The sequence below is a fragment of the Eretmochelys imbricata genome, chromosome 2, assembly GCF_965152235.1.
Source record: "Eretmochelys imbricata isolate rEreImb1 chromosome 2, rEreImb1.hap1, whole genome shotgun sequence".
NCBI classification, from domain to species: domain Eukaryota; kingdom Metazoa; phylum Chordata; order Testudines; family Cheloniidae; genus Eretmochelys; species Eretmochelys imbricata.
In genome coordinates this window covers 256,223,446-256,238,631 of record NC_135573.1, presented here as the reverse complement: position 1 = coordinate 256,238,631, position 15,186 = coordinate 256,223,446, and the positions used below count along the sequence as shown (strand labels likewise).

The window sequence follows — 15,186 nt, the reverse complement described above, 5'->3', positions numbered from 1 at the left end:
CAGCTCTGCACCATCTCATCCTGCCCCCATCACCTGGGACAGGTATCAGGAATAGGAGGAGTGCTTTGCACTCCAGTAATCTCCAGACAGCGGAATAGTGCCTTGGCGGAATAGTGCCTTCGAGGCTATTGCTGCTGGCACAGATTAAAGCAGCCTGCAGATTAGAACAAATTAGAAACCAGTCTAATTTACATCAAGGTAGAACTGGCTACCACCAGGACAGCTACCTTTTCTTGCTTATCTAAGGTCCTGTGCTGAGAGTAACTTAGCTGGACCTAAGGATCTGGTTTGTAATAATTTTCTGTTTTCAAGCTGAAATTGATTAGATACCAGGGATACAGCTTCTGTTGAATTAGTTCATGCTATAAATATCATTGCTAAATTCCAATGGAATTACAGGTTTCAGAGTAGCGGCTGTGTTAGTCTGTATTCGCAAAAAGAAAAGGAGTACTTGTGGCACCTTAGAGACTAACAAATTTATTTGAGCATAAGCTTTCGTGAGCTACAGCTCACTTCATCAGATACATTCAGTGGAAAATACAGTGGGGAGATTTATATACATAAAGAACATGAAACAATGGGTGTTACCATACACACTGTAATGAGAGTGTGTATACATAAATCCACAGCAATCCATCATCAATAATGTTATTACAAGGAATTCCTAAGGAATTGATATAGTAGACATGAAATCCTACTTGGAATGTTAATTTCAATGCCATGGTATATGAGATCACATGGATTAAAAACTTGTTGAAGGATCATAAAGTTCACTGATCAACTTAATAGCTAAGTAAATTCCGCACAAAAAATCCAATGAATATTATGATTATTCATTATTGATTTGTATTCTGGACATGCCAACAGTATGCTAGATACTTTGTACACACAAGGCAGATGTAGATCTTGAGATCTTGCATTGCAAAGTTTACCATCTAAGACCATAAGAACTTATGAATGAGTTTAATTTTATGCAGGGGAGTAGCTCCCTTGAAGCCTACTTACCTGCTTACAGTTAAGAATGTATGAAGGTGTTTGCAGGATTGGGGCCAAAGCAGCATACAAAGGTTGTCAGGAAGAGGGCTAGAGTCAAACTAAGAACTGTTTTATTTATCTATTTTATGCATTCTATTGTTTCATTTTCTAGCAAATATCCTAGAAGATCAGTTTAATGGCAGGAATGTTTGTTGAATATATATATAAAGTCTGTGTATATATAAAGTCTGCTGCAGTTTCCACGGTATGTATCTGATGAAGTGAGCTGTAGCTCACGAAAGCTCATGCTCAAATAAACTGGTTAGTCTCTAAAGTGCCACAAGTACTCCTTTTCTTTTTGCGAATACAGACTAACACGGCTGTTACTCTGAAACCTGTTGAAACAATGACATTTAAGTGAATATTAGAAAATGTTGGCAGAAATAAAACGTTGAACTCATAAATATGAGTAATTATACCAGATATTGCGAATGTTTGAAATACTTGCATTCATTTAACTAGGGACCTATTCGCCTTGTGAAGCCAATACAGTTTGAATTTTGAATAGTGAATGCTCACAACAGCCTGCTCACAAACAATCTGTAGACCAAGAATTATTGCTGTAAGTGATTCAGCTAGTAGTTTTGAATAGCAAATACGTTTACAAAAACTGGAAGCTGCTTGTGAACAATTCATAAAAGGGGGATATTGAAGAGATCAGCTTTGGGTCTGGTGCTATTTAATACCTTCACTAATGATTTTGAAATGAAGAAAAACACCATGTTAACTAAATTTGTATATGTCACTAAACTGGGAAGTGTTGCAAATACCAATGCTGACAAAGAAATAATAAAAAGGAGATTTAAAACACAGGGGCAAGTAATACAATGAAATTCATCTTAGAAAATACAAGCTGAGATATTTGGATAAAAATAAGCCAAAATAAAGATAACTTTGGAAGCAGTCATTTCAAAAGAGAATAAAGCAAGGTATTGGACAAAAAATGACATTTAACTTGTAATGCAATGTGAGTGTGATCCAAACCCACTGAAGCCAGTGGAAAGTCTCCAATTGTTTTCAGTGGGCTTTGGCTAAGACCCTGTATCAAGCACAATGTGTAATGCACTTTTGGACCTATATATGAGCTGTAACTGGTTATAGATCAGGGAAAGTGATCAGCTGGACGTGCACAAGTCCATGGGGCCGGACGAGTTGCATCCGAGAGTGCTGAAGGAATTGGCGGCTGTGATTGCAGAGCCATTGGCCATTATCTTTGAAAACTCGTGGCGAACCGGGGAAGTCCCGGATGACTGGAAAAAGGCTAATGTAGTGCCAATCTTTAAAAAAGGGAAGAAGGAGGATCCTGGGAACTACAGGCCAGTCAGCCTCACCTCAGTCCCTGGAAAAATCATGGAGCAGGTCCTCAAAGAATCAATCTTGAAGTACTTGCATGAGAGGAAAGTGATCAGGAACAGCCAGCATGGATTCACCAAGGGAAGGTCATGCCTGACTAATCTAATCGCCTTTTATCATGAGATTACTGGTTCTGTGGATGAAGGGAAAGCAGTGGATGTATTGTTTCTTGACTTTAGCAAAGCTTTTGACACAGTCTCCCACAGTATTCTTGTCAGCAAGTTAAGGAAGTATGGGCTGGATGAATGCGCTATAAGGTGGGTAGAAAGCTGGCTAGATTGTCGGGCTCAACGGGTAGTGATCAATGGCTCCATGTCTAGTTGGCAGCCGGTGTCAAGTGGAGTGCCCCAGGGGTCGGTCCTGGGGCCGGTTTTGTTCAATATCTTCATAAATGATCTGGAGGATGGTGTGGATTGCACTCTCAGCAAATTTGCGGACGATACTAAACTGGGAGGAGTAGTAGATACGCTGGAGGGGAGGGATAGGATACAGAAGGACCTAGACAAATTGGAGGATTGGGCCAAAAGAAATCTGATGAGGTTCAATAAGGATAAGTGCAGGGTCCTGCACTTAGGACGGAAGAATCCAATGTACCGCTACAGACTAGGGACTGAATGGCTAGGCAGCAGTTCTGCGGAAAAGGACCTAGGGGTGACAGTGGACGAGAAGCTGGATATGAGTCAGCAGTGTGCCCTTGTTGCCAAGAAGGCCAATGGCATTTTGGGATGTATAAGTAGGGGCATAGCGAGCAGATCGAGGGACGTGATCGTCCCCCTCTATTCGACATTGGTGAGGCCTCATCTGGAGTACTGTGTCCAGTTTTGGGCCCCACACTACAAGAAGGATGTGGATAAATTGGAGAGAGTCCAGCGAAGGGCAACAAAAATGATTAGGGGTCTAGAACACATGACTTATGAGGAGAGGCTGAGGGAGCTGGGATTGTTTAGCCTGCAGAAGAGAAGAATGAGGGGGGATTTGATAGCTGCTTTCAACTACCTGAAAGGGGGTTCCAAAGAGGATGGCTCTAGACTGTTCTCAATGGTAGCAGATGGCAGAACGAGGAGTAATGGTCTCAGGTTGCAGTGGGGGAGGTTTAGATTGGATATTAGGAAAAACTTTTTCACTAAGAGGGTGGTGAAACACTGGAATGCGTTGCCTAGGGAGGTGGTGGAATCTCCTTCCTTGGAAGTTTTTAAGGTCAGGCTTGACAAAGCCCTGGCTGGGATGATTTAACTGGGAATTGGTCCTGCTTCGAGCAGGGGGTTGGACTAGATGACCTTCAGGGGTCCCTTCCAACCCTGATATTCTATGATTCTATGATTCTATGAAAGTAATGGCCCCTCTCTTTATGGTGAAACTGTTCATAGAACACTGCTTTCATTTCTTGTTGACAAACTGGACAGAATTCAAAGGAGAAAAACAAACATAGTTAAAGGTCTGTAGGGATGAGTTTATGAGACAAGATTTTAAAGAGTGTTTATTAACACACTGAAATAAGGTGTCAGAGTAACAGCCGTGTTAGTCTGTATTCGCAAAAAGAAAAGGAGTACTTGTAGCACCTTAGAGACTAACCAATTTATTTGAGCATAAGCTTTCGTGAGCTACAGCTCACTTCATCGGATGCATACTGTGGAAACTGCAGAAGACATTATATACACAGAGACCATGAAACAATACCTCCTCCCACCCCACTCTCCTACTGGTAATAGCTTATCTAAAGTGATCACTCTCCTTACAATGTGTATGATAATCAAGTTGGGCCATTTCCAGCACAAATCCGGGTTTTCTCACCCTCCGCCCCCGCCCCCCCCCCCCCCCCACACAAACTCACTCTCCTGCTGGTAATAGCCCATCCAAAGCGACCACTCTCTTTACAATGTGTATGATAATCAAGGTGGGCCATTTCCAGCACAAATCCAGGTTTTCTCACCCCCCCCCCTTTTTTTTTTTCCCAAAAACCACACACACAAACTCACTCTCCTGCTGGTAATAGCTTATCCAAAGTGACCACTCTCCTTACAATGTGTATGATAATCAAGGTGGGCCATTTCCAGCATAAATCCAAGTTTAACCAGAATGTCTGACGGGGGGTGGGGGGTAGGAAAAAACAAGGGGAAATAGGCTACCTTGCATAATGACTTAGCCACTCCCAGTCTCTATTTAAGCCTAAATTAATAGTATCCAATTTGCAAATGAATTCCAATTCAGCAGTTTCTCGCTGGAGTCTGGATTTGAAGTTTTTTTGTTTTAAGATAGCGACCTTCATGTCTGTAATTGCGTGACCAGAGAGACTGAAGTGTTCTCCGACTGGTTTATGAATGTTATAATTCTTGGCATCTGATTTGTGTCCATTTATTCTTTTACGTAGAGACTGTCCAGTTTGACCAATGTACATGGCAGAAGGGCATTGCTGACACATGATGGCATATATCACATTGGTGGATGTGCAGGTGAATGAGCCTCTGATAGTGTGGCTGATGTGATTAGGCCCTGTGATGGTGTCACCTGAATAGATATGTGGGCACAGTTGGCAATGGGCTTTGTTGCAAGGATAGGTTCCTGGGTTAGTGGTTCTGTTGTGTGGTATGTGGTTGTCGGTGAGTATTTGCTTCAGGTTGGGGGGCTGTCTGTAGGCAAGGACTGGCCTGTCTCCCAAGATTTGTGAGAGTGTTGGTTCATCCTTCAGGATAGGTTGTAGATCCTTAATAATGCGTTGGAGGGGTTTTAGTTGGGGGCTGAATGTGACGGCTAGTGGCGTTCTGTTATTTTCTTTGTTAGGCCTGTCCTGTAGTAGGTGACTTCTGGGAACTCTTCTGGCTCTATCAATCGGTTTCTTCACTTCCGCAGGTGGGTATTGTAGTTGTAAGAATGCTTGATAGAGATCTTGTAGGTGTTTGTCTCTGTCTGAGGGGTTGGAGCAAATGCGATTGTATCGCAGAGCTTGGCTGTAGACAATGGATCGTGTGGTGTGGTCAGGGTGAAAGCTGGAGGCATGTAGGTAGGAATAGCGGTCAGTAGGTTTCCGGTATAGAGTGGTGTTTATGTGACCATTGTTTATTAGCACTGTAGTGTCCAGGAAGTGGATCTCTTGTGTGGACTGGACCAGGCTGAGGTTGATGGTGGGATGGAAATTGTTGAAATCATGGTGGAATTCCTCAAGGGCTTCTTTTCCATAGGTCCAGATGATGAAGATGTCATCAGTATAGCACAAGTAGAGTAGGGGCGTTAGGGGACGAGAGCTGAGGAAGCGTTGTTCTAAGTCAGCCATAAAAATGTTGGCATATTGTGGGGCCATGCGGGTACCCATAGCAGTGCCGCTGATCTGAAGGTATACATTGTCCCCAAATGTAAAATAGTTATGGATAAGGACAAAGTCCAGCCACCAGGTTAGCCGTGACATTATCGGGGATAGTGTTCTTGACGGCTTGTAGTCCATCTTTGTGTGGAATGTTGGTGTAAAGGGCTTCTACATCCATAGTGGCCAGGATGGTGTTATCAGGAAGATCACCGATGGATTGTAGTTTCCTCAGGAAGTCAGTGGTGTCTCGAAGGTAGCTGGGAGTGCTGGTAGCGTAGGGCCTGAGGAGGGAGTCTACATAGCCAGACAGTCCTGCTGTCAGGGTGTCAATGCCTGAGATGATGGGGCGCCCAGGATTTCCAGGTTTATGGATCTTAGGTAGTAGATAGAATATCCCAGGTCGGGGTTCCAGGGGTGCGTCTGTGCGGATTTGATCTTGTGCTTTTTCAGGAAGTTTCTTGAGCAAATGCTGTAGTTGCTTTTGGTAACTCTCAGTGTGATTATAGGGTAATGGCTTGTAGAAAGTGGTGTTGGAGAGCTGCCTAGCAGCCTCTTTTTCATATTCCGACCTATTCATGATGACAACAGCACCTCCTTTGTCAGCCTTTTTTATTATGATGTCAGAGTTGTTTCTGAGGCTGTGGATGGCATTGTGTTCTGCACGGCTGAGGTTATGGGGCAAGTGATGCTGCTTTTCCACAATTTCAGCCTGTGCACGTCGGCGGAAGCATTCTATGTAGAAGTCCAGTCTGCTGTTTCGACCTTCAGGAGGAGTCCACCTAGAATCCTTCTTTTTGTAATGTTGGTAGGGAGGCCTCTGTGGATTAGTATGTTGTTCAGAGGTATTTTGGAAATATTCCTTGAGTCGGAAACGTCGAAAATAAGATTCTAGGTCACCACAGAACTGTATCATGTTCATGGGGGTGGAGGGGCAGAAGGAAAGGCCCCGAGATAGGACAGCTTCTTCTGCTGGGCTGAGAGTATAGTTGGATAGGTTAACAATATTGCTGGGTGGGTTGAGGGAACCATTGCTGTGGCCCCTTGTAGCATGTAGTAGTTTAAAAAGTTTAGTGTCCTTTTTCTTTTGTAGAGAAGCAAAGTGTGCATTGTAAATGGCTTGTCTAGTTTTAGTAAATTCCAGCCATGAGGAAGTTTGTGTGGAAGGTTGGTTTTTTATGAGAGTATCCAGTTCTGAGAGCTCATTCTTAATCTTTCCCTGTTTGCTGTAGAGGATGTTGATCAGGTGGTTCCGCAGTTTCTTTGAGAGCGTGTGGCACAAGCTGTCAGCATAGTCTGTGTGGTATGTAGATTGTAATGGATTTTTTACCTTCAGTCCTTTTGGTATGATGTCCATCTGTTTGCATTTGGAAAGGAAGATGATAAAAAAAAAAAAAAAAGGGTGTGTGTGTGTGTGAGAAAACCTGGATTTATGCTGGAAATGGCCCACCTTGATTATCATACACATTGTAAGGAGAGTGATCACTTTAGATAAGCTATTACCAGCAGGAGAGTGGGGTGGGAGGAGGTATTGTTTCATGGTCTCTGTGTATATAATGTCTTCTGCAGTTTCCACAGTATGCATCCGATGAAGTGAGCTGTAGCTCACGAAAGCTTATGCTCAAATAAATTGGTTAGTCTCTAAGGTGCCACAAGTACTCCTTTTCTTTTTGAAATAAGGTGGTGTTATGTATTTTGCTGTTTACACAATAAAAATAATATGAAGAGACTGCACTGGCAGTTCAGTCCCAAATAACCACATTTATTAAATACTTATAAATGTGTAAGATCTAGCTACACAGATTCCTGCTCTGCTTAGTCCTGGTGACTCCTCAAAACATAAAACACAGTGAATACCACTACAGGACTCTCAAACTATTTAAAAGTATACTACCCTCTTCCTACGCACTAGAAGTAGGTATGTGGTAATCATCTCAAAGTATTTGAAGTTTGTAAACAATAAGGACTTCCTCAAGGCTATACACACATATCCATGACATGCACACCTAGGACATTATATATGCATGTTATATAATAATTACACACAAAAAACTATGTTAAAATAACATTATTAAAGTTTCAAAGTGAAGCACTCAAAAGTTAGGACATGCCAGAGCTAAAGTTGTCTGTGCAACCTTAACTTGGCCCCTTTGTGTATATGCATTATAATACATTCTTTAATTACATGATCACATACTATTTTTTCTATAGCACTCCTGCATCCTTCAGTGCACAGAATGGATGATTCTCACTTGATAAGCAGCTATTCAATATTTTGTTTTCTCTTTGTTGATCAGTGTGTGGTCCCATGCCTTATTTACTGTACACTATTCAAAATCTCCTATGAAGACAGCCTTATTAAATTCCTCATGGGCTTTTCTCTGGTGCTTATAACTATAGTACATGAGTGCTTCACAAAAGTAGTTAATGTGTCCCCACAATACCTCTGTAAGGTGAGGGGATGGTATTTTCCCCATCTTACAGATAGGAAACTGAGACTCAGGGAGATTAAGTTCAAAAATATCCACTAATTTTGGGTGCCTAATTTGAGACACTTACGACCTGATTTTTCAGAGTATTTAGCACTATATAGCACTTCATATGTTCAAAGCACAGATCACATTAATTTCAGTTACTGGCTGTGTGTGCTCAGCACTTCTGCTCATGAGACCCACAGAGTCTTCAGTTAGGCACCCAGAGAATGAGGAGCATATAATTAGTGACCACCTGTGAAAAGTTTGGTTTAAGTGGCTTGACTAGCATCACATAAGAAGTCTGTGGCAGAGACAGAGGTATAGTCGAATTCCCCAGGCATCATTCACCTGCCTTAACCATGAGGCCATCCTTTCTCTTCCTGCAGTCCACTGCCTCATGCACTATACAACATTTGGCTTTTGGAATAAATGAGGCAAGGATCCTACAGATAACACTTTTCTTCATTACCACAACCCTTATTCATGCCCAGAGCAGGTCCATCCTTATGCAGTGAATGAGGCAGGGGTCCAGGGGGAAAAAAAAGTATGTGATTGTGTAATTAAAGACTGCATCGTAGTCCATATGCACAAAGGGCCAAAGTAAGGTTGCAGAGGCTTGTGACAGACACCCAGCAAGGAAAATTTCAGCCCAAATGGTTAAAGTTTGGCAAAATTATAAGGGAACTGAAAACATGGTTTTATAATGGGATGTGTTCGGCAACCTTAATAATAGGCAGTTCTACCTGCCCCAGCTATAATTAAATAAATACTAAAAAGTATATGAGTAATGTGCTGAGATTGAAAGAGAACTTTTCCTGATATTCAACCTAACTTTTCCTAAATTGTAAGATCAACTAGACAGTTGACTATTCTTACAAGTTATGTTGTGGAAACCCAGTCAGTTTGTACATTTGAACATAGAATGGATAAATGACTAGAAATTAAAAGGTAGGGAACAATCCTGCTGTCAAAGGGGATGGACTAGATGACCCTACAGATTATCTTTATCTCTAATTTCTAAGATACAATGACTCCTTGTGCCAGTTGTGCTATTCTTCCATCTCTCAATGCTTGTCATGGCGTTGAGATAGCTGGTAAATCTGCAATGCCATAAGGTCCATCCTGTTGTGTTGCCTTTGTTCTGTAAACCCAGCCATCAGCATTCCGAGAGCATTCCCAATGTTCTTACCAATTTCCAGTGAGCTGGAAGGTAGCTCACTAATGGGTGCAAGATATTCCTAATTGCTTAAAAATAATTTTGTAGTTTGCTTTCAAATAATAAAGGACTGAGAAAGAGGAAACAGGAGACAGACAAGTTTGAGGGACTAACGACTTTCCCCTGAACCCAGAAATTTCCATGGCTGCCCTGGGTACTAATGTAACACATGTCCCTCTTTCAGGTTGTGTTCGACATTTCCCTTGCTGTGTGATGAATACCACAAAGTTTCCAGGCAAAACGTGGTGGAACCTGAGGAAAACCTGCTTCAAAGTTGTTGAACATAGCTGGTTTGAAAGCTTTATCATATTCATGATCCTGCTGAGCAGCGGTGCACTGGTAAATTTTTACTTAATCTCATCTCAGGTTGAATTATAATTGTATGCAGAGGTGTTACATAGCTTTAATTTCAGATCCAAGATATGACTTTTTTGCTTAGGGCAGAAGGATGTATTTTCAGACTGGTTGGTAGACGTTTCAGACTGTGTTGGGAGAGGGTAAAATTACTTAGCATGGGGTAACTTCTTTTTTATAATGACTGTAAAGTACTGTAAGTCACATGACAGATGATTTCCATTCTGCTTGTGTATTGGTTTTGCTGTGGCTTTTCTGTGGCAGTTATTTCAAATGTATAGATTAGCATTTTAAGATGCTTCATTAAAATCAAACATAAAAACATACGAATGGCCATATTGGTTCAGACCAAAGGTCCATCTAGCCCAGTATCCTGTCTTCCGACAGTGGCCAATGCCAGGTGCCCCAGAGGGAATGAACAGAACAGGCAAACATCAAGTGATCCATCCCCTGTTGCCCATTCCCAACTTCTGGCAAACGGAGGCTAGGGCCACCATCCCTGTGCATCCTGGCTAATAGCCATTGATGGACCTATCCTCCATGAACTTATCTAGTTCTTTTTTGAACCCTGTTATAATCTTGGCCTTCACAACATCCTCTGGCAAGGAGTTCCACAGGTTGACTGAGCATTGTGTGAAAAAAATAGTAACAGGGGATGAATCACTTGATGATTACCTGTTCTGTTCATTCCCTCTGGGGCACCTGACATTAGCCACTGTGGGAAGACAGGATACTGGGCTAGATGGAACTTTGGTCTGACCCACTATGGCCGTTCTTATGTTCCAAGTGGGTCCAAAAGGGTTAACACTGCTCCTGGAACAGTGCAGGAGGCAGGAGGTGTATGGGTGTGTGTCCCCTTGCTGTCTGCGGAGGAATGAATACAGTCATTAAAAAACTGGCCCAAACTGACCCAAATCAACAGAGGGTCCAGCGAGACAAAGAGATACCCCAGTGACTGAACAATCATATCTAACAAAAGGAAACCCCAGCAGGCAGGACTTGTGAGCTGAGCTGGAGAACAATGTGTCAGCTGACTGGTAGAAGGGGGCTTTTTGGAGGGACTTGGGAGCCCAGATCTGCAGGACAAAGAGGGGAGAGATCCAGAGATGGGGTTCATCACAACTTGGCTGGCTCATCAAGGCACTGGCTTGGTCAGGATGGACTATGGCTTAACTTCTACCTCTCTATGTTCAGCAAAGGATTTTCAGATTCTGTAGCCAGTGACTAATAAATGGTTACCTTGTTTTGAAAAGGCTGCCTGTGTCACTGTAAATACTCACTGAGAGCATCATGTCCTGAAGGGGCACAGTACAAGCCTCCCACAGAACTCTGGTTTGGCTGGATTCACTGCAGGGATCCTTGGAGAGAGACAGGAGATGCTGGTGCCAAAGGGCCAGTCTTGGAGGCCATGGGCCTGCCTCTGTGGAACTGTGTAGGTCCTTGGGGCCTGGCACACAGAAGGGGTCACACCCAGGAAACTGGGACAGGCTGGGGGGATAGACCTGACTCTGTGATAGTCTCTCTCACCAACATAAGTTGGTCCAGTAAAAGATATTACCTCATTCACGTTGTCTCTCTAATATCCTGAGACCAACATGGTTACAACAATACTGCAGAATTTTGTGCCTATCTGACAATATATTCTTCACCTAGAGTCCACCAAAAATAAAATTCCTTGGGACAGAAGTGATGTGTGTATGTGTATGGGTCATTGTAAGCTACAAGTTGGTAAATTGGTGCAAGTCTGAATGGGTTTAGTGTGAGTCTAAGTTTCTGTAACTTACATATTGAGGGGCCTTTAGGTAGCTTTAACTAACTTAATTTCCCTCTAGGATTACATTTTCTTAGACGCACCTTGGAATTTTACTGTTTGTTTCACAGATTGTATCCAGGAAATTTCTAGGCCTGTAATGAAACTTTGTGATAGTCATCTAGGTCTCAGAGTAACAGCCGTGTTAGTTTGTATTCACAAAAAGAAAAGGAGTACTTGTGGCACCTTAGAGACTAACCAATTTATTTGAGCATGAGCTTAGTTGACTGAGTCTATGGCGTTGTCTTCACTATGGGATACATCAGTGTTGCTGTGATTGATGTAGCGGGCATCAATTTAGCTGGTCTGATGAAGACATGATAAGTCGATGCGAATGCACTCTCCCGTCGACTTCAGGACTACACCTCCCCGAAAGGCTGAAGCTATGTCAATGGGAGAGCATCTCCCATCGACATAGCGCTGTGAACATAACACTGTAAATTGATCTAAGCTATGTTGACTTAAATTACATTTCTTACATAACTTAACTCGCATAATTTAGATTGATTTACCGTGTTAGTGCAGAACAGGCCTATATTTGTAACAGGGACACCTGTTTGTACTTGTATTAGGATTTTCACAGAGAGAGATGATGCAACTCCCAAACTTCCACATGTAACATGTAAAGCAGCTGAGGAACATCACATCTGCTGCTGATCTCTCTCAAAATTCTGCTTGTAAGATCCTGATTTCTTTGATGTTCTTCCCTAAGTGAAGAACCATGTCAGCTCTACAGGAAGGTTCCTAGAGCTGAAGTGCATACACAATTCTAAATAAGAACCTGCTGTTCCCTTCTTGAAACAAGCAACAAATTGTAAGATTATTTCATCATTAAAACAATGACCACATACCAAGTCCTTTCAGCTTTGATACTTAGAGGACTTATTTATGCTGATGCAGGATTTGGGGAAGCATAAGAGATATCAGAGTTGGCATTTCCACCATCCATCTTTACATTTTCTCATCCCACATCTCACCGCTTGTAACCACTTTGTTTGCCACAAACAGATTTTTGTGTCACAAAATACAGCTTTAATGAAGATTGACTCTATATGGAGCAAGGATTGTTCCTTGCATATGGTAATATTTTGTAGCTCTTCCACAGTATCTAATATGTTCTTTTCACTATTATCACTAGAGCTGGTCGAAAAAATGTTTGACAAAACTTGTTTTCTCCAAAAAAATTAATTTTAGGGAACCCAAAATTTTTTACAGCATTGTGCCCAGAATCAGGGCTGTGGCCTCAGCCTGCCCTCAAACGAACGCCTCCCTCTGCTGCTCCAGCTGAGCATGGTGGTGTTCTCAGGCCTCCATTGGTAGCTCCTGTGCTGCAAGAGCATGTTCCCAGTCCCCAAGCACCATAACCTCAGCCTGCAACTGCTGTTTCTTCTGAGCACTGCTCACAGGCATACTATGCCTGGTCCCACTCCTCCAAAGTAGGAGCTGGTTAAGGTGGTGTAAACTTCACTTGCAAGAGAGTGGGTACTAGGTTGCTGGCCCGATGTTGGGAAGAGCAGCAACTCTGGGTGCTGCCATCTCAGGTGGGACCACAAAGGTGGTCCCCAACTCCCTCTCTCGCTTCTAAGGAGTCACTGTCACAGTGGTGATAGGGAGCCACATCCAGTTGCCGTGCCACCACAATGAAGTACTCCAGTATGACAGAGGTTGGCAGCAACTTTGGGAATGCTGAGGGGATCCCTTCTCTCCTCCACTTACCCTCCCCACCTCCATCCCTGAATGATGCAGTGAAAATCTGAATAAATGAACAGTAGGACATTTGCTGTTCTGGATCAAAAAATGTCTTAGCAAAGCATTTTGGCATTTTTTCAAATGAAACTTTTTCTGGATTCCATTCTGTGAAACAATAAAACTTTTCCGAAATCATGGAAAACAAATTCTGTATTTTCAGCCATCTGTAATGATCACCTTCATTGGGACTATTCACATGTATAAAGTTAAGCTGATGTGTAACTGTTTGCAGGATGAACGTCCAGGTTTCATGTGGTTTCATAATGAAAAGTGCATACATCTCTCATCTCAGTACATTAAAATATTCCACTGAAACTCTATAGAGTGGGATTATATTTAATCTTTATTATTCCAGGCATTTGAAGATATTCATCTTCAAAAAAGAGAAAACATTAAAACCATGTTGGAATTTCTTGATAAAGTCTTCACTTATATCTTTGTCTTCGAAATGTTTCTGAAATGGCTGGCTTATGGCTTCAGGAAGTATTTCACCAATGCCTGGTGTTGGCTTGATTTCCTAATTGTAGATGTAAGTATTGCATTTGAACAATTCTGTGAACCGGATACAGCAACAAAATGTTCACTCTTCTTTTTTGGATGTACTTTGAAGGGGAACTGATTTTTAGAAAGTGCTGAGCGCCCATCATCTGAAAATTAGGACTCTTCAAGTTGTCTGAATTTGGGCAATGAAAATCATTAGTCTGTTAAAATGTTGGACTCAAAATTCCTCCATCTTTAATAATCTCAGGTAGCATTAATAACTCAGGTAAGTACGTTTGTTTTGTTAAAATGTATTGGGTGAAATCTTGGCACCACTAAAGAGAATGGGTATTTTACTATTAACTTCAATAGGACCAAGATTTCACCTATTATTTTGTAATTGTCAGTGTCCATTTAAGGTGCATTTCTACTTGTGCTATACAGGCTGTTTATTCACACTTCCACTGGTAAGATTTTTTAAACAAGAGTTAAAAAAAAGAAGAAGAGGAGGAGGAACAGATGGTAGGATTGCACTAATATTTTGGACTTTTACTTTGTGTCTTCATTCAGGTCTCTTTAGTAACTCTCATAGCTAACTCACTTGGATATTCTGATATGGGAGCCATGAAATCCCTTAGGACTCTCCGAGCTTTGAGACCATTAAGAGCACTGTCACGGTTTGAAGGGATGAGGGTAAGAGTAAATAAAGCAACCATCTAGTGTGAATATTAAGAATGTAAAGTGACAATATTTTATATGGTTTTGTTTTCATTATGTTGCACAGCACCATAGTTAAGGTCACATTTAAGAGTTCAGTTTTAACAGGAGCTTTAACTACCTGTTTTGTAAAAGTCTCATTGAAATGGCACCAAATGAAACATAAACTGTGCTCATAGTTTATATTCTGATTTTTTTTGTGGTGGATTGATGAAAAATGAGTTGATACAGAGAGAATAATAAAAGTTTTAAACTCATCCCTTTTGGCAATTTTTCACTAGATTCTCTCACTTTTTTTTGTACTCCTTTTAGCAAGAACTCTACTAGGGGGGAGGGATAGCTCAGTGGTTTGAGCATTGGCCTGCTAAACCCAGGGTTGTGAGTTCAATCCTTGAGGGGGCCATTTAGGGATCTGGGGCAAAAATTGGGGATTGGTCTTGCTTTGAGCAGGGGGTTGGACTAGATGACCTCCTGAGTTCCATTCCAACCCTGATATTCTATGATACAATCTGGGACCTTTCTTTTCTCTACATTGTTGCTCCTCATGTGCTGATCATTAAAATACCAGTTGTACATTAGGAGTGTTTGTCAATAGAGCATTTTATAACTTTTAAGCCATACTGGCAAATTTAAACACACTTGTCTATGTTTTAAACTTGGGTAGCTCAGTCTTTGGTAAATAGTTTTTTTTTTGTCAGTTAGC

At 41.8% G+C, this 15,186-nt stretch overlaps 1 protein-coding gene across 2 annotated transcripts in view; it reads left to right on the top strand.

Moving 5' to 3' along the window:
- Window positions 1-15,186, top strand: part of LOC144260773 (sodium channel protein type 5 subunit alpha-like) — a 94,432-nt gene that overhangs the window by 49,099 nt on the left and 30,147 nt on the right. For both annotated transcript variants that reach the window (XM_077809507.1, XM_077809508.1), the window contains exons 19-21: window positions 9,558-9,712; window positions 13,642-13,815; window positions 14,337-14,459. In XM_077809507.1, the coding sequence (XP_077665633.1) occupies window positions 9,558-9,712; window positions 13,642-13,815; window positions 14,337-14,459 (452 nt within the window). The remainder of the gene's footprint in view (window positions 1-9,557; window positions 9,713-13,641; window positions 13,816-14,336; window positions 14,460-15,186) is intronic.